Consider the following 21,704-nt stretch of genomic DNA (forward strand, 5'->3'; position numbering starts at 1 on the left):
ACAGCTAGGTGATCGATTCTCGCTGGCTCAATGCAATGGGCTGACTCTATCAACTGCTTAGAGAGGGCTGCCAAAGCACTGTGAAGTGATATATAAGTCTGTGGTGATTGTTCAAAGCCAACCCATGTTTGATCATTTGTCACAAGCATAGCTAGCCTCTCCCGCTTTGCAGAAATCCAAATACTCCGCATCTACAGCATCGCCCCCTTCGACTAGCATGCAAGGGGATTAAAGAAGCGAAAGTACTAAAGGAGCTGTGGCGGCGCAGTGGTTAGAGTTGCAGGGTTGCAGGCTGACCCTGCCCACTGCCAGCAGTTCGATCCTGACCGGCTCAAGGTCGACTCAGCCTTCCGTCCTTCTGAGGTGGGTAAAATGAGGAGCCAGACTGTTGGGGGGCAAGAGGCTGACTCTGTAAACTGCTTAGAGAGGGATGGAAAGCACTGTAAAGCGGTATATAAGTCTGAAGTACTATTGCTAAGTAGGAAGGAAGGAAGGAAGAAAGGAAGGAAGGGAAGGAAGGAAGAGGAGGGGGAGGGGAGGAAGGAAGGAAAGAAGGAAGGGAAAGAGGGAGGAAGGGAAGGAAGGAAGGAAGGAGAGAAGGAAGGAAGGAAGGAAGAAAGGAAGGAAGGAAGGAAGGAAGGGAGGAGGGGAGGGGAGGAAGGAAGGAAAGGAGGAAGAGAAAGAGGGAGGAAAGGAAGAAGGAAGGAAGGAAGGAAGGGAGAGAAGGAAGGAAGGAAGGAAGGAAGGAAGGAAGGAAGGAAGGAAGGAAGGAAGGAAGGAAGGAAGGAAGGAAGGAAGGGCTGTGGTGGCATAGTGGTTAGAGTTGCAGTATTGCAGGCTGACCCTGCCCACTGCCAGGAGTTCAATCCTGACCGGCTCAAGGTTGACTCAGCCTTCCGTCCTTCTGAGGTGGGTAAAATGAGGACCCAGATTGTTGGAGACAAATAGACTGACTCTGTAAACCGCTTAGAGAGGGATGGAAAGCACTAGGAAGCGGGATATAAGTCTGAAGAACTATTGCTAAGTAGGAAGGAAGGAAGGGAGGGAGGGAAGGAAGGAAGGAAGGAAAGGAGAGAAGGAAAGAAGGAAGGAAAAGGAAGGAAGGAAGGAAGGAAGGAAGGAAGGAAGGAAGGAAGGAAGGAAGGAAGGAAGGAAGGAAGGGCCATGGAATCACAGTGGTTAGAGTGCAACATTGCAGGCTGATTCTGCCCGCTACCAGGAGTTCGATCCTGACCGGCTCCAGGTTGACTCGTCCTTCCATCCTTCCGAGGTGGGTAAAATGAGGACCCAGACTGTTGGAGGGCAAGAGGCTGACTCTCTACAACCGCTTAGAGAGGGCCGTAAAAGCACTGTGAAGCGGTCTAGACGTGTAAGAGCTGTTGCTAAGGCTATCCGCTTACCACCAGTTTATCTCGAAGGAAACGCATATTCGGTACCCGGTAGTTGACCTGAGGTAACATGGTCTTCAGATCTTTGGGGCTGATGCTGCAAGGGAGACAAAAGTTGGACGTGCGTTCAGTGCCACACAACGACCGTCACGCCCCCCCATCGGCGTCGTATTTCTTCCCTTTCCTCTCGGAGCTTAGGAAGGGGCGTTCCCATAGTGGCACACCTCTCTTCGTGGCGGAGAGAGGATTTGAACGCAGGCCTTGTCCAACCTCTAGAGATTACATCACATCACACAAAGAAAATAAAACTTTTGAGGGGGTCCAGAGGACAAACACCACACCATCAAATCTTCAGGTTTTAGTTTAATTCCATTTTTCTCTTGTCAGTGTCCCCCGATCTCTGCAAATTTAAAAGGGGTGGACTTCAACCCCCTTGACGGTTCTGGAGCTATTGTGATGGGTGGTAATTTCGCTTTTATATCTATATAGATAGATAGATATAAGAATATAATATTGTTAGCATTGGTGGGCTGGTAGTTGATTTCTCCTTCCTTTTTTAAAACTTTTATTTTGCATTTTAACTTCGGAAATAAAATTAAAACATTTGAAACGATCAAAAGAAATGAAGAGCTAAACTGCTGGCCGGGACTTGCCAGAGGTGTGTGTGTGTGTGTGTGTGTAGTGTGTGTGTGTGTAGTGGGTGTGTGTAGTGGGTGTGTGTTTGTTCGCAGGGTGCCCTGCCAGATCTCTTCCCCGCGTATCTCGGGAATCAGGCAGGAAGACCAAAGATCTGTTTTCACTTTGAAAAAAACACCTGGATCCCTTCCAGGGAGGGAGGGAGGGAGGGGCAGGAAGGAGGAGGAGCACCACCACCACCACCAGGTATGCCTACCTGAGACATTTCATGCCAAGGCAATTCAGGTCAAGCCAGGTGGGGCTCTTTCTTGCGTAACGACTTTGTTTGCGCAAACACATTTGTCCTGGGACGGCAGCCCAGGAGGCGGTTGGCACATTCCAGTTCTGTGTCTATATGCGTTACATTTCGTGGCCGGGGGTGGGTGGGTGGGGGTGGGGGTGGACATGAAGGTACCTTCTTCATCCTTGCACCCCCCGGATTGGCTAGGACAACGGCCACACCCCTCCGACAAAAGGGAGGGGTTTGCAGCAGAGGGTTTGTTGCTGGTCACTGAGTCTGTCTGTCTGTCTATCGTCCGTCTATCTATCTATCTATCTATCTATCTATCTATCTATCTATATCTGTCTGTCTATCTATCTATCTCTATCTATCTATATCTATCTATCTATCTATCTATCTATCTATCTATCTATCTATCTATCTCTATCTGTCTCTATCTATATCTATTTATCTATCTATCTCTATCTGTCTCTATCTATATCTATCTATCTATCTATCTATCTATCTATCTATCTATCTATCTCTATACCTATCTATCTCTATCTATCTCTATCTATCTATCTCTATCTATCTGTCTCTATCTATCTGTCTATCTATCTATCTATCTATCTATCTATCTATCTATCTATCTATCTACCTCTATCTCTATACCTATCTCTCTCTCTACCTCTCTCTCTCTCTCTATCTATCTATCTATCTCTATTTATCTGTACCTATCTATCTCTATCTATATCTATCTATCTATCTATCTATCTATCTATCTATCTATCTATCTATCTATCTATCTATCTATCTGATATAAATAATAGATGACAGATAGATGATAGACAATCTATCCTATCCTATCTATCTATCCATCCATCCATCCATCAAATGATAGAAGATAGATAGATAATCTATCTATCTATCTATCTATCTATCTATCTATCTATCTATCTATCTATCTATTCTATCTCTCTCTCTAGCTAGCATCCATATTGATCTATCTATCTATCCATCCATTCATATTTCTTAATCCCTTTTAGAGGTAGTTTCCCTGCTTTCTTACAGAGGTTTTGTTACCAAGATAGCCAATCTCAACAGTGGGTCCTGGGTGCTCTCTGAGTTTGGTTGTTTTCTTGCAGACGTTTCATGACCCAACTAGGTAACATCATCAGTCTTAAAAGGGAGTGCGTTGTGAGTTAATTTTGTGAGTTTGCTTGCTAGCGAATGTTATGTGACAGACTCAGGTAGCCGATGCGAGAAAGACAGCTTTGAGTGAATCTGTGATTCTGTGTGCAACTCAATCTACCTGCCAGCTTTGCCTGATTTTGGGTAAAAGTTGCTCTTTTTTAATAAAAAAATCAATATTTACATATTTATAGTATTTACATACAAGCCATGCCCAGCCAGTCACATGACCACCAAGCCACACCCACAAATTAGGCCACATCCACAGGACCAGTTGTTAAGAAATTTGAATCCCACCCCTATGCGTGTGTGTGTGTGTGTGTGTGTGTGTGTGTGTGAGAGAGAGAGAGAGAGAGAGAGAGAGAGAGAGAGAAATTAGATCAGATATCTCTCTCTCTCTCTCACCAATGTCAGCAAGCCACCGTCAGTCAAAATTCATATTAGTGGTCCACAGGATTTAAAATTATGAGTTTCCTTATGCCCAGAAGTTTTGGAGAAACATTAAAAAATGGAGTCTAAACATAACTAAACAAGATGTAAAACTTGAACCTGAAACCTTCTTGCTGGGTATGATAGATTTAAAAATAGAAAAAAAATATATCAATATTTAATCTTGCACATTATAACGGCAGCCAGAATAAGCTATGCACAAAATTGGAAACTGTCTACTTGTCCCTTCAGAGGAGATGGTCATTAAAAAAAAATTCACAAGTGTGCAGAGATGGATAGCCTAACTAAATTATTAAAAAACAACAAAGATAGTGACTATCATAAAATTTGGAATTGTTGGTATGAATGGTTAAAGAAAAAGCAATATTTAACAACTGGATAAGTTATGAAATTATGGAAGACGTGCGTTTAATCATAAAGTATTCTGTGAAATTAAAACATTCAAAGAACGAGGAAGGTATTGTAACAAGGCAGAATACCTGCTGCAAAATGTATATATGTGTGTGTGTGTGTGTGTATATGTATATATATATATACATACACATACATACATACATACATACATACATACATACATATGAACACCCACAGATGAACACAATATAGAAGCCTGATGATGGCAGATGAGATTCTGCCGAAACGTTGCTACAACTTTAAAAGCACAACTACAATGACGTGGGAAAATACCTGAACAAAGCTGAATGCCATACATGTAAGTACCCATGAAAACTTAAGAAAACGTATATATATTTGTTTATATATTTGTATGTTTTTAAATGTTTTAAATGTATGAATCTCAAATAACCTTTATTTTATATTTAAAATAAAAAATAGATATAATTATGAGTTTGGACTAATTCTCTTGGGTAGAACAGCAGCAGCCCAAGAGATGCTTTGTTGGAGAAGATCCCAGAAAGTGAATTTTGACTTTTTCTCCCCCCGCCTTTTTTTTGCGGGTTAAAATAAAGCAATGGATTTAAAAGAATGTTGAGCAAGATTAAACTGAGTTAAATATTAAACAAAAAGCAGTCCTTGTGACTTTGCTTTGTGCTAAGTAACCTTGGTGGAGCGAACCACACGCTCCCTTTGGTTTGAATGTGCGATTCTATGCTCTGCTTTGGCTGGGAAAAAAATATTATTTTCTGGACCCCTCGCTTCCTTCTGGTCCAGCTCCACATCACTTCCTATCTCCACACCCATTTCCTCCTCCCTTTCCTGCTCCCACATCCTGTTTATGGCTTCTTGGGGTGGGGGGGAGTGAGTGAGGGGGGGGAATACCCAGTCAACGCCCCCACCTTCCTGACGTTTTGGCTTTTTCCGATTTTGTTCCGAAGTCTGTTGGTTTGGAGCAGGGATGTGGGTATATCTAACTTTGGCCACTTTTAAGACCTGTGGACTTCAACTCCCAGAATTCAGATAATCAGAGTTGGAAGGGACCTTGCAGGCCATCTAGTCCAACCCCACGCCCAAACGGGAGACCCTACACCATTTCTGACAGATGGGAGTCCAGTCTCTTCTTGAAAGCCTCCAGGGATGAAGCTCCCACAACATCCGAAGGCAACTTCTGTTCCAGGGGTTGATTGTTCTCACTGTCAGAAAGTTTCTCCTTATTTCCAGGTTGAATCTCTCCTTGTTCCTGCATCAGGAATGGTCGACTCAAAGAAGGGCTAAGAGGGGGCCAAATTTAGAGTCCCTGTAAACGCTAGAAGAGAATATTTATAGCTCAGAGTTGAACTGGGCGGTCCTTGGTACTATCGGAGCATGGCTGTTAACTTGCAGACGTTTCACGACCCAACTAGGTAACATCATCAGTGCTTGAAGGAAGTGGGTTTCTTTCTCTGTTTATATGTCTTATCTTCTATATATATAAAAGCGAAATGCCCCTCACGCATCATCACAAAATCTCCAGACTCTGTAAGGCCTACAAACTTGAAATTGGGCCTGTCTGTTTCTCTCGGCTTCTAGGGACTCATTAAGAAAGGGTTTTTCAAAATGTAATAAAATAATAATAATATCATTCATCATCATCCTCAGAGTATTATTATTATATTATATTATTATTATTATTATTATTATTATTATTATTACTATTACTATTATTATTACTATTATTTCCCCTTCTCCACCTGAAAAGAAATCTCTTCCAAATGCAAAACACAAGCAGAGGAGTTGCAGTTTCACAGCACCAAGCAGCTTTAGTACAGAACAGTTGAGCTAAGCCAAGCCCAGGCTCCTTGCTGTCTCCTTCTTACTCACACAGCAAATACTCTTTCGGTTTCCAAACAGCCCTCCACTCTCTCACACACTGACAGGACGTCAGCCAGATGAATACGATGCTGGCAGGCAGAGGCAGAATTTTTTCCCTCCTTATTTTCCTTCCCAAAAACTAAGCCCGGCCGCATAGTTTTGTAGCGAAGCACGGGGATCCAGCACTGTCACTATTGGTGGGAAATGTTTGTGGTAGTTCCTTCACTAGGTTGTGGTTTGTTTAACACCAGACCAACAATTTGAGCAAAAAAAACAATTTAATCAAGGAACTGCTAAGAAGAAAGCAGAATTCCAACACTGGCAAGACAAGCCACTTGTAAATAAACCCTGTTTCTTTCTAGCACTGATGATGTTACCTAGTTTGGTAATGAAACGTCTCCAAGAAAACCACCAGGCTCTGAGAGCACCAAGTGCCTCATATGCCCCCTCCTCCCCACAAAAAAAACCCACTCCCCTCTAGTACTGATGATGTTACCTAGTAGGATTATGAGACATCTGCAAAAAAAAAAAACCAACCAAGCTCGGAGAACAGCAAGAAGCCCACAGCCCTCCTCTTCCTCCTTCTCTCCACAAACCCCACTCCCTTCCAGCACTGATGATGTTACCTAGTAGGGCCAGGAGACGTCTGAAAGTAAACCACCAAGGATCCCACGGTCCTCCCCCTCCTCTTCCCCACAAACCCCACTGCCTTCTAGCACTGATGATGTTCCCTATTTGGGTCACGAAACATCTGCACACAACACACATTCGTACACCCTTAAGTGCTCTGTGTGACTCTCTGATGAAATTACCTAGTTTGGTAATGAAAGGTCTGCAAGAAAAAGATCAAGCTCAGAAAACACTAAGGACCCCATAGTCCTCTCTTTCTTCTTCTTCTTCCTCCTCCTCCTCCTCCTCTCTAAAACCTCTCCTCTCTTCTAGCACTGAGAATGTTACCTAGTTGGGTCATGAAATGTCTGCAAGCAGAAAACCAAGTTCAGAGGGCAGTAAACACCCCACAGTCGTCGCTCTCCTCCTCCTCCTCCTCCTCCTCCTCCTCCTCCTCCTCCTCCTCCTCCTCCTCCTCCTCCTCCTCCTCCTCCTCTCCACAAGCCCCACTCCATTCTAGCACTGATGATGCTACCTAGTTGGGTCATGAAATGTCTGCAAGCAGAAAACCAAGTTCAGAGGGCAGTAAACACCCCACAGTCGTCGCTCTCCTCCTCCTCCTCCTCCTCCTCTTCCTCCTCCTCCTCCTCCTCCTCTCCACAAGCCCCACTCCATTTTAGCACTGATGATGCTACCTAGTTGGGTCATGAAATGTCTGCAAGCAGAAAACCAAGTTCAGAGGGCAGTAAACACCCCACAGTCGTTGCTCTCCTCCTCCTCCTCCTCCTCCTCCTCCTCCTCTCCTCCTCCTCCTGCTCCTCCTCCTCCTCCTCTCCTCCTCCTCCTCCTCTCCACAAGCCCTCCATTCTAGCACTGATGATGCTACCTAGTTGGGTCATGAAATGTCTGCAAGCAGAAAACCAAGTTCAGAGGGCAGTAAACACCTCACAGTCGTCGCTCTCCTCCTCCTCCTCCTCTTCATCCTCCTCCTCCTCCTCCTCTCCACAAGCCCCACTCCATTCTAGCACCGATGATGCTACCTAGTTGGGTCATGAAACGTCTGCAAGAAAACCACCAGGCTCAGAGACCACCAAAGCCCTACAGTCGTCCTCCTCCTCCTCCTCTCTGCCATCTCCACCTCTTCTAGCGCTGATGATGTTACCTACTTGGGTCGTGAAACATCTGCCAGAGAACCACCAAGCTCAGGGGGCCACAAGGACCCACTACCACCACTACAGAAACCACCGCAAAGCTAACCTCCCCCAGAATCCGTCAAGCTTCACCTGACCAAGCAAATGACAGTCGGCCCGTCCAGATTCTCGTAACTCAAGGGACTAATAGGAAAGTTTCTGCCAGGGGCTGTTCGCTGTGGCTGCTTGTGTCGAACCCTCCCCTCTCAAGGGGACCCCCCAAAAAAGCCCCCCAGTTCCTCCACGGAAGCCTCCACGCCCTTCCAAGAGAAAACGGTCCTCATGTACTCACCTGCCTTCTCTAGATCGGTCCATGGAGTCGAACTGCTTCCTCAGCCATCTGAAGGAGGAGAAAAGCACTTTTAGAAAGGGGTACGTTACAGTAGGCAGAATAACAGAAGAGTTGGAAGGGGACTTAGAGGTCTTCTAGTCCACCCCCACCCACCCCGCTCAAGCATTCCCGTCCCTTCTTAAAAACTCCAGGGATGGAACACCTACAACGTCAAGTGGCAAGCCGTTCCGCTGGATAATTGTTCTCCCTGTCAAGAAGTTCCTCCTCCATTCCTTAAAAACTCCTCAAATTTCTCCTCTCCGGCTGGGGAATTCTGGGAGTTGAAGTCCACTAGGCTTCAAGTGGCCAAGGTTGGAGACCCCTGCTTTGGAGGATAGTTTGACACCCCCTCCTCTTTGTGGCAACCCCTCAAAGATCGGCACCCTGCTATCGTGTCACCCCTTAGTCCTTCTTTTCATTAAACTAGGTATACCCAGGTCCTGCAGCAGGTCTGGGCCTCCGTGAGTCCTGTTTTCCGGGTCGTTTTTGGCCACTGTGTGGAGGCCTCCTTCACGGATGTGCGGTAGGCCCAAAACGGGCTGAAAAAACAGGACATGCGGAGCCCCCAAAGTGGGACTCACGGAGGCCCAAAACCGGAGTGCGCCTTATGGGCAGATGCGTCTTGTAGAGCGAAAAATACGGTAGTTTCCATCCAATGCTTCTTGGGTTGCCTTCTGATGCTACGGAGAATGGGTTGACCGGGGGTGGGGGGTGGGGATTCAGCCGGTTTGCACCGGTTTGGGCGACCCGGATGTTGAAGTTACATCTGGTTTGCCGAACCGGTATTTATTGTGGTTCGCCGGCAGCAGGTGCGGGCGGCTGAGGCCTGGGAGAGCGAGGACTCGGATGAGGGACCTGCAGGTGATGCAGGGATGGGGCCAGGACCACCAGGGAGTGGAGTGCTGCCTTTGGAGATGGTGGAGGCTGGCAGCAGTGAGGAAGAGTCCCCCGAGGAGCCTGTGCTCAGCGCAGGGCTGCTCGAAGGGAAGAGCAGCTGCAGCAGCACAGGCAGACTCGGGAGTAAGGCTGCCCCTCCCTTAAGGGATAAAAGCCAGCCTGAGAGACCAGGATTCTTTGCAGGAAGCAAAGAAATTCTTGCCTTTCAAGCCTTGTGGAAGTTCGGATCTCTTAGTTTGGGTTTGAAGAACTATTGGTTTGAAATATTTCTTGGCAATTTAATCTAGTGCTTTAGGCAGCCTTGCACCACCTTGGCAAGGCTCCTTCTTATCAGAGACAATTAGTTTTCATAGCGTTTTGACTGTGAATGAATAAAATCCACAGAGAAGCCTGAAAAACGGTTTTGCTTTTTTTTCTCTGTTCGGTGTTTGTTTGCTTGGAACAAAGTTTGGGTCAGAACAGTATTTGAACCGACCAGCTGGCCCCACCCACCCCACCGCCTTTCCTCCCGTGGCCCATTTTGGATGCAGGTAAGCACAGGGTCCACGCAGAGGCTCTGGAAGGAGGGAATACGGGTCTTCCAGAAGTCCGGAAACGGGCCTGTTTCCGGCTTCTGGAGGCCCTCCGGAGCTGAGGGGAGGCCATTGTCGCCATCCCAGAAGCCCAAGGGAAGCGTCTAGACTCTGGGGAAGGTGGAAAATGGTCCTTGCGGGGTTTCAGTAGGCCACGCTCTCCACGGCCACGCCCACCCAGCAACTGGGCAGCGAATAGGTTACTGGGATTTTGGAATGCCACCCCTGGGTTGACCCACCCTTCTTTGGACTAGAACCGGTGGGCTGGGGACCACTGGTGGTCCATGAGAAAGTTTTGGTGGTCCGCAGAGAAATGTCCCCCCCCCCAAAAAAAAACAATTAATCCAGGCTGCACAGGAACACAAGACTTGTGTTGCTTACATTGCGAGTAACACGAGGTAGTGAGGGGAAGGGGGAAAGGGTGGAGGGGGGGGACTCGCGCCCCGCGCCTGGCCTGGCCACCGGGCTGCTTCTTTCTTCTACTTTTGGCTGCACGCAAGGAAAGCAGCCAAAGTCTTTCTTTCTCTCCCCCAAACTCCGCCAGAACTGAGTCTTTGGGACCCTGCAATGCCTCCTGCTCCAAGAGGCGGCGTCGGCAAAGACTCATTCCTGGCGGAGTTTGGGGGAGAGAAAGAAAGACTTCTGCGGCTTCTGCTGCTTTCCTTGCATGAAGCCAAAAGTCTCTCTCTCTCTTTCCCCTTGAGAATGGAGCTGGAGATGGTATCCTGCGATCCCAAATAAAGATCGATCGATCGGTAGGAAAACGGGGTGGGGAATTTTCCTGCAGACTTGTTTGGGGGGGATTTTCCCAGGGTCTCCGGTCCGTGGGATTTAAAATGATGAGTTTGGTGGTCCCTGAGGTCCAAAAGGTTGGCGACCCCGCCCCCTGGGCTAGAAGACCTCCAAGCTCCCCCCATTCCTCTCTGGAAAACTTTGAGGAGGAGCATCAAGACTGTTCTTTGGGCTGGGGACCCGTGTGGACACACTCCGTCTTAAACTGGGGCAAGGAGGAGGAAAGACAAGCCGGAGACTTTTAATCCGTTCAAGGGGAGCCCCTTCCAAGAAAGTCCCCAAAGGAGTGGGATCGTTCGCTCCAAATTTGGCGATGCTTCCCCTCCCCCGCCGGCCCATACCTTTCAGTCTGCAGAGGAGTCGGTGATTGCCGCGTGTCTCTCACCAGCCAGTTCAGCCCGGCCACCCAGAGGGTCACGTCATCCTCGCAAAAAGCTAAAGGAGACAAGATAACAGAAAGAGACGGAGGACAATCAAATGGAGGGACGGATTTATCCCTGAGCTCCTGGCTGAAAGGAAAGGCTGCCTGAGCCCCGGTGGCGCTGTGGTTAGAGTGCGGTACTGCAGGCTACTTCTGCTAATTGCCAGCTGCCGGCATTTTGGAAGTTCAAATCTCACCAGGTTCAAGGTTGACTCGTCCTTCCGTCCTTCCCAGGTGGGTCAAATGAGGACCCTGATCGTTGGGGGAAAGAGGCTGGCTCTGTAAACCGCTTAGAGAGGGATGGAAAGCACTGGGAAGCGGTAGATAAGTCTTAAGTGCTACTGCTAAGTGGGAAGGAAGGAAGGAAGGAAGGAAGGAAGGAAGGAAGGAAGGAAGGAAGGAGAATGAATATTGGAGGGAGGGATGGGAAGAGAGAAAGAGAGGGAGGGAGGGAGAGTTGGAAGGAAGGAAAGAAGATAGAGGAGGAATGGGAAGAGAGAAAGAGGGAGGGAAGGAAGGAAGAGAAGGAAGATGGATGAATATTGGAGGGAGGGAGGGAGGGAAGGGAGGGAGAGGGAGATAGGAGGAAGGGGAGGGAAGAGGAGAAAAGAAGGAAGGAAGGAGGGAAGAAGAAGGAAGGAAGGAAGGAAGGAAGGAGAATGAATATTGGAGGGAGGGATGGGAAGAGAGGGAGGGAGGGAGAGAGGAGGAAGGAAGGGAGGAGAGGAGGAGGGAGGAAGGAAGGAAGGAAGGAAGGAAGGAAGGAAGGAAGGAAGGAAGGAAGGAGAATGAATATTGGGAAGAGAAAGAGAGGGAGGGAGATGGAAGGAAGGGAAGATAGAGAGGAATGGGAAGAGAGAAAGAGGGGGGAGAATAGAATGAAAGGAAGGAAGGAAGATGGATGAGGAGGGAGGGATGGGGAGAGGAGAGAGAGAGGAGGGAGGGAGGAAGGGAGGGAGGAAGGAAGGAAGGGCATGGTATGGTGCAGTGGTTAGAATGCAGTAATGCAGGGTAATTCTGCCCACTGCCAGGAGTTCAGTCCTGACTGGATCAGGGTTGACTCAGCCTTCCATCCTTCCGAAGTCGGTAAAATGAGGACCCAGATTGCTGGGGGACAAGAGGCTGACTCTCTACAGCCGCTTAGAGGGGGCTATAAAGCACTGTAAAGCAGTGTATAAGTCGGAAGGGCTATTGCTATCTCAGAAGCTTCCCCTTGGCCCAAGCTTAAGACCTTGTTCCTCCCATTCAATATCCACTTGCACGCCTAGCTTCACGTAACAAGCTAAATGACAACCCCTAGTTGACCTAATCCCATTCCTACGTTCAGGGGTCCTGAGACGTCCCAACAAATAGACCATATGATGTTAAGCCGTCAGGGGTCCCGCCCGGTCCCGATAAGAGACGGACCCACATCCTGTTTCAGCCAACAGTCTAGCACAGGGGCCCCCAAACTTAGCAACTTTAAGACTGGTGGACTTCAACTCCCAGAATTCTCCAGCCAGAAAGAACTCCTTAATTCTGCCTTAAAAACAATGCTTTAAAACTGCATTCAGGTACACCACACACCTCTCTCTCTCTCTCTCTCTCTGTTGTGTTAGTCATGGGAAGTTTATTTGTGTTGGCTAAAAGCCACCCACACGGAGGGAGGGCCTTGCCAAGGACAGATTCGAGAGCTAAAAGCAAACCAGACGAAGAACCGCCAAGTCGAAAGTGTTGAGATTAAACCGATCAATTGTTTTAAAAAAAGCAAAACAAACCCTCCAATGAAATCGCCTTTCCTAAAATATCTGGAACAAATAAACAGAATTAAATCCGTTTGGATCACAGGTAGTCCTTGATTTACGACGACAGCGGAGCCCGACGTTTCCCTTGCTAAACGAAACAGCCGGCTGAGTGAATTTTGGCCCATTCTGTGACCTTTCTGGGCCCGTTGTTAAGTGAACCCCTGCAGTTGTTAACGTTAAGTCACACAGTTGTGGTGTGAATCCGGGTTCCCCATTGACTTTCCTTATCAGGTCACAAAAGACCCTGGGACACCGCGACCGTCGTAAATATGAGTCAGTTGCCAAGCTTCTGAATTTTGATCACAATCGTAAGTATGAAAAAACACTCATAAATCACGATTTTCAGTGCTGTTATCATTATCTGTCCATAAATTAAATCCCAGTAAGGTCCCTTTAAAAGATTTGCAGCTCTCCTATCTAGTTCTGACCAAGAAAGATGTCTTATCTGCTCTTCTCCTGAAAAGGAATCTCTTCTGTTGGGATTCTGCCCCATAAGTCAATGATTTGTCTAGGAATAAGAGAGGCTTATTCCCAATTTAACCTGTTCCATAAATACATCAACCACCTGGCAGATAGACTTCTTGAGCCAGAGGCCACCTGAGAAGTTCAAAAGTTGGGATCTTGGTATCAACCAAGCTTCTCTCTGCTTGGATGTCTACCAGGAGATGAGGTCTTCATTTGACGCCTTCAAAGGCTGGGATTACAAGAACCTCTGGCCATTGTAGGCTAAGAACATTTTAGGTTGGGAAGCTTGGAGTAGTATTTTCTGGTGTTCAAGGTCATTCCCAAGTAACATGTCTATCAACTCTATAAGGCAAGGGCAGGCAACTATGGCCCCTTTAAGACCTGTGGACTTCAACTCCCAGAATTCCTGAGTCAGCTAGAAAAGCTTTCCTTCCATAGGGCCCCTCTAGGACTCTGTCTCAATTGTAGAAGAGGAGTTACAGCCAATCTCAGCCACTTTAAGATGGGTGGACCAACTCCCAGAATTCCCGAGTCAGCCAGAAATGCTCCCCTTCCATAAGGCCTCTCTAGGACTTCATCTCAATTGTGGAAGAGAAATACAGTCGACCTTTCATATGGGTGGACTTCAACTCCCAGAATTCCCACATCAGCTAGAAATGCGAAGTCCCACTCGCCATCCTCAGGCTGGTGCTTTCAGCTTCGTGTTTGCACGGGAAAAGACCCGAACACACCTAGACCTGTATGTATGTATGTATGTATGTATGTATGTATGTATGTATATATGTATGTATATATGGTATTCAGCTTTGTTCGGGTATTTTCCCACGTCATTGTAGTTGTGCTTTTAAAGTTGCAGCAACGTTTCGGCAGAATCTCATCTGCCATCATCAGGCTTCGGTATTGTGTTCATCTGTGAGTCAGGCTTTCACAGCCGTTTCTGTTTTAAATTCGGTGCTAGCCTATGCTGTGCCAGAATGGCTTTTTCTTCTTCTGAAAAAAGACCTGAAAGCATGAATAGAAGAGATGATTCCACCAGACTGTCAATCATTTGGAAGCCTGCACTCTCAAACAAAAAAACTCTCCACACCACAAGCCAGACAAACACCTGGGCACAAACAGACCCCACCCACACCCGATACCTCCAGCTCAAACACACCCCAACCAGGCACCCAGATGAAACCTAGCTTTCTAACAAATGATAGCCGTCCATTTACTTGGAGCCAAGCTGCACTAAAAGCCTCCAATACAGGAAACACAATGTTGCCACCCAATCAAGACACAAAAAAAGCCACAAAACAGAGAGAAGATATAAGAAACACCAATCAAGCAGAACACAGCAAACTCCAAGACCAATAAACACAGACCAAGATTCCCAGCCAATCAGGGTGAAGAAAAAACCATTCTGGCACAGCAGTAGGCTAGCCCCAAATTTAAAACTGAAATGGCTGTGAAAGTTTGACTCACAGACAAACACAATACAGAAGCCTGATGATGGCAGATGAGATTCTGCCGAAACGTTGCTACAACTTTAAAAGCACAACTATAATGACGTGGGAAAATACCCGAACAAAGCTGAATACCATACACACACACACACACACACACACATAATTTAGATATATATATAAATAAAAACTCTGGCTAGCCTGAGGAAAGATACAGGTAGTTCTCAACATACAGCCATTCATTTAGTGACCGTTTAAAGTTACAAAAAAATAAAATGGGATCCGTCCTCACACTTACGACACTGCAGCCATCACAAATATGAGTCAGTTGCCAAACATCTGAATTTTGACCACGCGACCATGGGGGGAGGCTACAACGGTCATAAGTGTGAAAAACGGTCACCGTCTTGCTCAGCAATGAAATTTTGACCTCTACCCGTACATCATTTTCTTTGCTGTCCAGCTTTTAAAATTCACTTAACAACAACTTCAAAAACAGGTCGTAAAAATGGACGTGATTCTCTCAACCTTCTTGCCTTAGCAATGGATTCCAACCATGGTCGTAAGTCGAGGACCACATGTAGAGATATCTAAAGAGGGCCGCTCTCTCTTTCTGCTCACACTGGGTAACCACAACAAACGTGGGTGTAATTTAAGAAATGTGATAGCAAGCTATTAGTAGGAGAGGCAGTGTGTAATCTACGTTGCTTTGAACAGGATGTAATCAAAGACAGGGTATGTTTACTCGGCTAAAAACAGCAATTAGATCCGGGAAAGGTTGCAACCGACTCCAGAATTACATCAAGCCAGACTATTTATGAGTTCCAGATGTGTGGCGATAATTCGCCAAATCTGCTATCAGGAAGCACCAGGTTGGGGTGGGGTGGGGGAATGTTCTAGCCAGGGGGGGTCATGCCCTTGTTGGGAGTCTGATTCTGAGGGGGAGATTGAGCAGCTGACAGGGAGTGGGAGTGTGGCTCTGGTGGCTGTGGAGGAAACTGGGGAAGGGCACAGTCCGGCTGGGCATTCATAGGAAGACCCAGGGCCACCCCCTCTTCATCCTAAGGCACGCAGGGAGGAACGGAGAAGGGAGCAACATGGCTTACGGGAGAGAAAAGGGCCCTGATCCCTTTCATTAGTTGCAGCTGGGAGAACGGGATATAAGAAGGGCGTTTGCAGACAGCACCTTGCTGGAAGCAAAGCGTGCATTATCTTTGTTGAGGCTTATCTGGGTTTTGCTCCTCCTCCCAACTGCTTGGTGATCTTGTGGAAGTCTGCAATTTATTATCCTGGCCTATCGTATTAATTACTTCAGTGTGGTTTGTGTTGGTTTTTTTTTTTTATATTTCTAATTATCTTTACTTTGGGTTCGGGCTGCATTTCTTCCCTTTGTAGACTGTTTTTGGAAAAGTTTGATCTCCAGCCGAGGATAGCTGGACATTGGGGACCAAGTTGGAGGCATTATTCATGGTGATTTGTTATTCTTGTGCCCCCGGACTTTAGGGTGATTTTAGCTTGATTTTTGTGCGGCTGGCTGGGAAATTCTGGGAGTTGTAGTCCTCCAGGCTTAAAGTTGACAAGGTTGGAGGCCCCTGTTCTAGGCATGGTCTTAATTTGGACACAAATGGGTAAATGCCTCTGGAAATTCTCAAGTCATCCAGTTTAGGGTTTATCCCAAAAGGCAAATGGATCTGTTTTTCCTTGAAGACGTTCCGCTTCTCTACTTCCATTCGCCACCATTCAGTCAGAACCAAAGAAGCTTCTCGGATGAGAAGCGAAACGTCTTCAAGAAAAAAAACAGAGAAAGTCGAGTTGCCTTTTGGAAACCAAAGATGCTTTGGGACTTGAAGGGGTACCTTTTGCGTAAGTGATCTTAGAATTTGTATAACACGATACGAGGCTCCCATCACCCTGACCCGTTAAGTATTATTATCATGGGAATCTTTATTATCATTTTTACTCCATTTAAGTATTGACAAAGGGCAATATTTGTAGCTCTGGTTTTCCAGGCGGGGTCCTTGGTGCTCTCTGAGCTGGGTTGTTTTCTTGCAGATTTTTCATGACCTAACTAGGGAATATCATCAATGCTGGAAAGGAATGGGATTGTGGAGAGGAAGAGGAGGAGGGAGGAGGAGGAGGAGGAGGAGGGGGAGGAGGAGGAGGAGGAGGGAGGAGGAGGAGGAGGAGGAGGAGGAGGAGAGGAGGAGGAGGAGGAGGAGGAGAACTGTGGGTTCCTTGGTGCTTAATTTAATTTAAATTTAAGCACGGTATTAAATATAATAAACTGTAAATATTTAAATGAGGTGCTCTCTGAGCTGGGTTGTTTTCTTGCAGACGTTTCATGACCCAATTAGATAACATCCTCAGTGCTAGAAGGGAGGAGGTTTGGAAGAGAGGAGATGGAGGAAGAACTGGAGGAGGAAGGAGGAGGAGGATTGTGGGGTCATTGATTCTCTCTGAGCTTGATTGTTTTTTTGCAGACATTTCATGACCCAACTAGATAACATCATCAGTAGAAAAAGGGAGTGGGGTTTGTGGAAAGGAGGAGGAGGAAGAGGAAAGAGAAGGAGGAGAGGGGGAGAAGAGGACAAGGAGCAGAAGGAAGAGAGGAGGGGGGGAGGAAGAGGGGAGGTAGATGATTGTGGGGTCCTTGGTGCTTTCTGAGCTGGGTGGTTTTTTTGCAGACATTTCATGACCCAACTAGGTAGCATCATCAGTGCTAGAAGGAGGAGGGTTTGAAGAAAGGAGAAGGAGGAGGAATTGGAGAAGGAAGAGGAGGAGGAAGAGGAGGATTGTGGGGTCCTTGTTACTCTCTGAGCTTGGCTGTTTTCTTGCAGATGTTTCATGACCCAACTAGGTAATCATCAGTAGTAAAAGAGAGTGGGGTTTGTGGAAAGAAGGAGGAGAAGGAAGGAGGAGGAAGAGGAGGGTGACAGTGGGTTCTTTGGTGCTCTCTGAGCTTATGCTGATGCTGTTATCTAGTTGGGTAATGAAATGTCTGCAAAAAAAACCCAATCAAACTCAAGGGAGCACCGCACTTAAATATTTATGGTTACATTTAATACTGAACTTAAATTTAATAAGGTAGTCCTCAACTTGCAACCACTTGTGCAGTGGCCGAGGATTACCTGCATTGCCAAGATAACCAGTTTTATGCCAAGAACTACCTACCTCTGACTAAAACTAAGACCAATGAATCAGAACTCTCTTCGGTTGTGTGCTATTCACTCTCTCCCGTTCAGTCGCATCAAAAAGCACAACGCAACGGTGTTTAAAAACTGGGGGTTTGTGGAGAGGCCTTTGAGCAGAGGTGAGATCCCATTTTTTTTAAACAACCGGTTCTGTGGGCGTGGTTTAGTTGGTGGGCGTGGCTTGGTGGTCATGTTATTGGCTGGACGTGGCCAGCTCAACGTCACTCCCATCGAGGCACGCATCTCCTTGCCTGGCCTCTCATGACTGTGGGGATGCTGCAACAGTCGTAAATGTGAAAAATGGTCATAAGTCACTTTTTCAGTGCCAGGGTAACTTTGAGTGGTCACTCCACACAAGCAAAGTACTAGCAAAGGAGGGGAAAAAAAACTCCAGAGACGTTCCAGAGACAGGAAGTCTAGTTCTGCCAAGAATGTAATAAGGATTAACCGAGAGGCAGTTTCTGTCAGCAACACCAGAATGTTTCCTTCCTGCCTTCCTCACAGGATTAGCCCAGTCATTTCTTCTAACAACCGTTTCTCCGAACTGCTTAGAAGGTTAACAACCGGTTCTAGCAAATAGGTGCAAACCTGTAGAATCCCACCCCTGCCTTTAAGGCTGGGGAGTGGTGGGGGTTGCTCTGTGGGGTCAGGAGCTTCAGCTTCTGCGTTTCCACCCCCCCACCACCTCAAAAAGCGTTTGCTACATTACCCTCCACTGACCGGCAACACTCAGCGTCTTCAACCGGAAGTCCATTCCATACAAGATGACAAAACACAACGTTGAGTCCAGCTTCCTGGCTTCTTCTGGGTAACGTTCGAAATCCCTGGAATTTTTCCCAGGTCGGATCTGTTTGATCTCCCTGATGTCCACTGTGGAACAAAAAAAAAGAGAGAGAAGAAGTGAGTCAGTCCCATAGTCATACAAAGATTCAGTTAAAAATGCAGTCGAGGCATCCTCCTTCCTCCTGGGTATTCCTGGCGATGTGAATCACACTTTCTCATAAGTTTGCCAATTGCAACCACAGCCTGCCTTCCCTGTCCCCACCTCCCCGTCCCCCGCAACATCATGAGGACTAGACCCTAATCTGCCTGGTGAGCCTGGCATCAACTCCACCACTTGAAGATATTTTGAATGAAAAAGGGGAATTAAAAACAGAGCAGGAAAACTTAGTAATCAAGGAACAGACATTGCATTGTGGCCACAAATGCAGATACAATCTCGGTATGAGAAAGATGCTAAAATGTATGGTTTAAATAAAGAGTGAACAGCTTTGGACCAGATATGAACTGGAACAGATGAAAAAATCGATAAAAGAAAATATATTGTTATTTATTGGGTATTCAACTTGAAAGTGAGCAGGTAAAAGAGACCATGATTGCGTGAGCTAAAACTTTTGGATATGCAATAGAATTAGACAAACGGCAGAAACTGTGGGATAGAAATGTTAAAGTGACTATGTCAACCGCATATAAAGAAAATCTGTATAAAATGTTTGGTGAAAATGTATAAGGATAGATCTGCTAAACGTTGGAAATATAATCAGGCACCCGATTCATATGTGGTGGACATGTCCACAAGTTAAAAAAATATTGGATGAAAATACATACCTGGTTGGAAAAAATGATAAAATAGCATATAGACATGAAACTAGATATATTCTTACTGTGCCTTCCCCAGAAAAATGTGATAAAAGGACTATATACTTGATTTTACATGTATTAACCACAGCTAGAATTGTATATGCTCAACAATGGAAGTGCGATGAGATCCCGACAGATGAGAATTAATTAAGAAAATACTAGAATGTGCAGAAATGGATCGACTAACACTTACTATTGATAAAGAAGAAACTAAATACTTTTTGACATGGGACTCATTTCATCGATGGCCAGACAATAAAAACAGAAGTTAGAAAGGAAGGGACATTAAAAAGGATAAATGTTAAAATGGAAATTTGTTAAAATGGACAAACAAAATATTGTTGTTACTACCGTTTTAATGTTATTGTGATAGATGTTATTATAAACACCTTTGATTATGATTGCCTAAAAAAAAATTGTACCCAGACGACACACTGTTTGATTGAAATAGAATTTTTATATATTATATTACTAAAACAAATACAAAACACACCATCACTTGGTCCCGTTGTCAGACCTACTTCCTGAGACCCAGAAGATAGGTACCGGCTTCACGTTAGTCGAAATCTGAAAAATCACTGTACTAGAATCTATATAGTGGTACGTGTCAGGTGTGAAAAATCAGGTCCACGTGTGGAAGTCCAATTAAACTGATTTATTGCTGCTAAGCTCAGGCACAGGTACCTTCTCAATTTAAGGTGAGCACCTGGCTAGAGTTAGAGAAAGGGATAACGGCGTTCAACGGGGAATTGAATTTAGACCATTTGTGGCTGACTCCTCTTTTAACTCTGGGTTTTTCACCTGGGTTCTGCCACTCGTTCTCTTACAGTATGTGAGAAATACTTTGGGGAGGGCGAAACGGTCAGATAAGAGAGGGGCACAGCCCGCTGCTGTAGGTAGGTAGTCCTCGCTTAGCGACTGGTTGTTGAACGACTGAAGTTATGGTGGACCTCCCCAGAGCTATTTGGGAGCCATTTTTTTTCTTTAAAATTTTTTTTATTTTTATTTTTTACAATCAGTCCATCTTCCATTCAAACGGTGTGTCATCTGGTTAGCAGCATCTTGTGCAATAACAATTACAGTTGATACATATTCATTGCTTAATATTAATACTCTATTCTTACTTAGCACTAATCACGTCACATATCTAATTCTTGTATCGTTCCCCATCTTAACATTTTTAATTCTATTTTTTGCTACTCTTCTTTCATTTCTATCTTCCATATTTATTCTCCAACCATGGATAAAATGATTCCCATATCACATCATATTCAGTTTGTTCCTTCCCTTTGATGGCTAGTGTTAGCCTATTTATTGCTGCACATTCTAATATTTTCCCAATCACATTCTCTTCAGTCGGAATCTCTTCTTGTTTCCAATTTTGTGCAAATACAATTCTAGCTGCAGTTAATACATGGATAATTAAATATACATTCTCTTTACTATAATTTTCAGGGCCTGATAAACAGATGGACTGATGCGTGCATGTATGCGCAAACACACACACACACACATACACATACATACACACACTCCTATAATCACATTTGGGACACTTTGGCAACCGGCTCGCATTTACCACAGGGCTTCAGGAGTGCGTGAAATCTCACACCATACAAGAACGGTAACAAAAGGAAAGAAATCGGGCCAATTTCCATACAGGGCCCCGTCCCTTCTCAAAAGTGGGCCCCGAGGAACCCCGTCTAGGCCAGCAAACCAAAAACGCGCAAAAAGGTTTTGAATACTTGTCATGCCCCTCTTGGAGTCTGACTCTGAGGGAGAGGTGGAACAGCTGACAAGGAGTAGAAGTGTGGCTCCGGTAGTTGTGGAGGTAACTGGGGAAGGGCACAAGCCGGATGGGCATTCAGAGGAAGACCCAGGCCCATCACCGCTTCAACCTAGGGCACACAGGGAGGAGCGGATAAGGGAGAAACGAGAGTGGCGTGGTCTAGGGAGGAGGAAAGGGCCCTGATCCCCTTTCATGGGCTGTAGCTGGGAGGACTATTTAAAAGGACAAACTACTCATGGCAAAGTTGCTGGAAGCAAAACGTGCGTTATTCTTACTGAAGCTTATCTGGGTTTTGGCTTCCTCCCAACTGTGGTTGCTGCATTACCTGGTAGAAGTCTGCAATTGATCATCCTGGCCTGCCGTATTAATTACTTTAGTGTGGTTTGTGTTGGGTTTTTTAAATTTC

The 21,704-nt window shown here is 46.0% G+C and overlaps 1 protein-coding gene across 1 annotated transcript in view; it reads right to left on the reverse strand.

Moving 5' to 3' along the window:
• Positions 1 to 21,704, reverse strand: part of LOC113452797 (1-phosphatidylinositol 4,5-bisphosphate phosphodiesterase gamma-1-like) — a 91,628-nt gene that overhangs the window by 54,571 nt on the left and 15,353 nt on the right. Inside the window, 4 exon segments of the mRNA XM_087931836.1 lie at positions 1,401 to 1,485; positions 8,263 to 8,310; positions 10,904 to 10,997; positions 18,589 to 18,738. Of these exon segments, the coding sequence (XP_087787962.1) occupies positions 1,401 to 1,485; positions 8,263 to 8,310; positions 10,904 to 10,997; positions 18,589 to 18,738 (377 nt within the window).

The sequence above is a fragment of the Pseudonaja textilis genome, chromosome 3, assembly GCF_049901715.1.
Source record: "Pseudonaja textilis isolate UNSWEBS1 chromosome 3, rPseTex1.2, whole genome shotgun sequence".
NCBI lineage: Eukaryota > Metazoa > Chordata > Lepidosauria > Squamata > Elapidae > Pseudonaja > Pseudonaja textilis.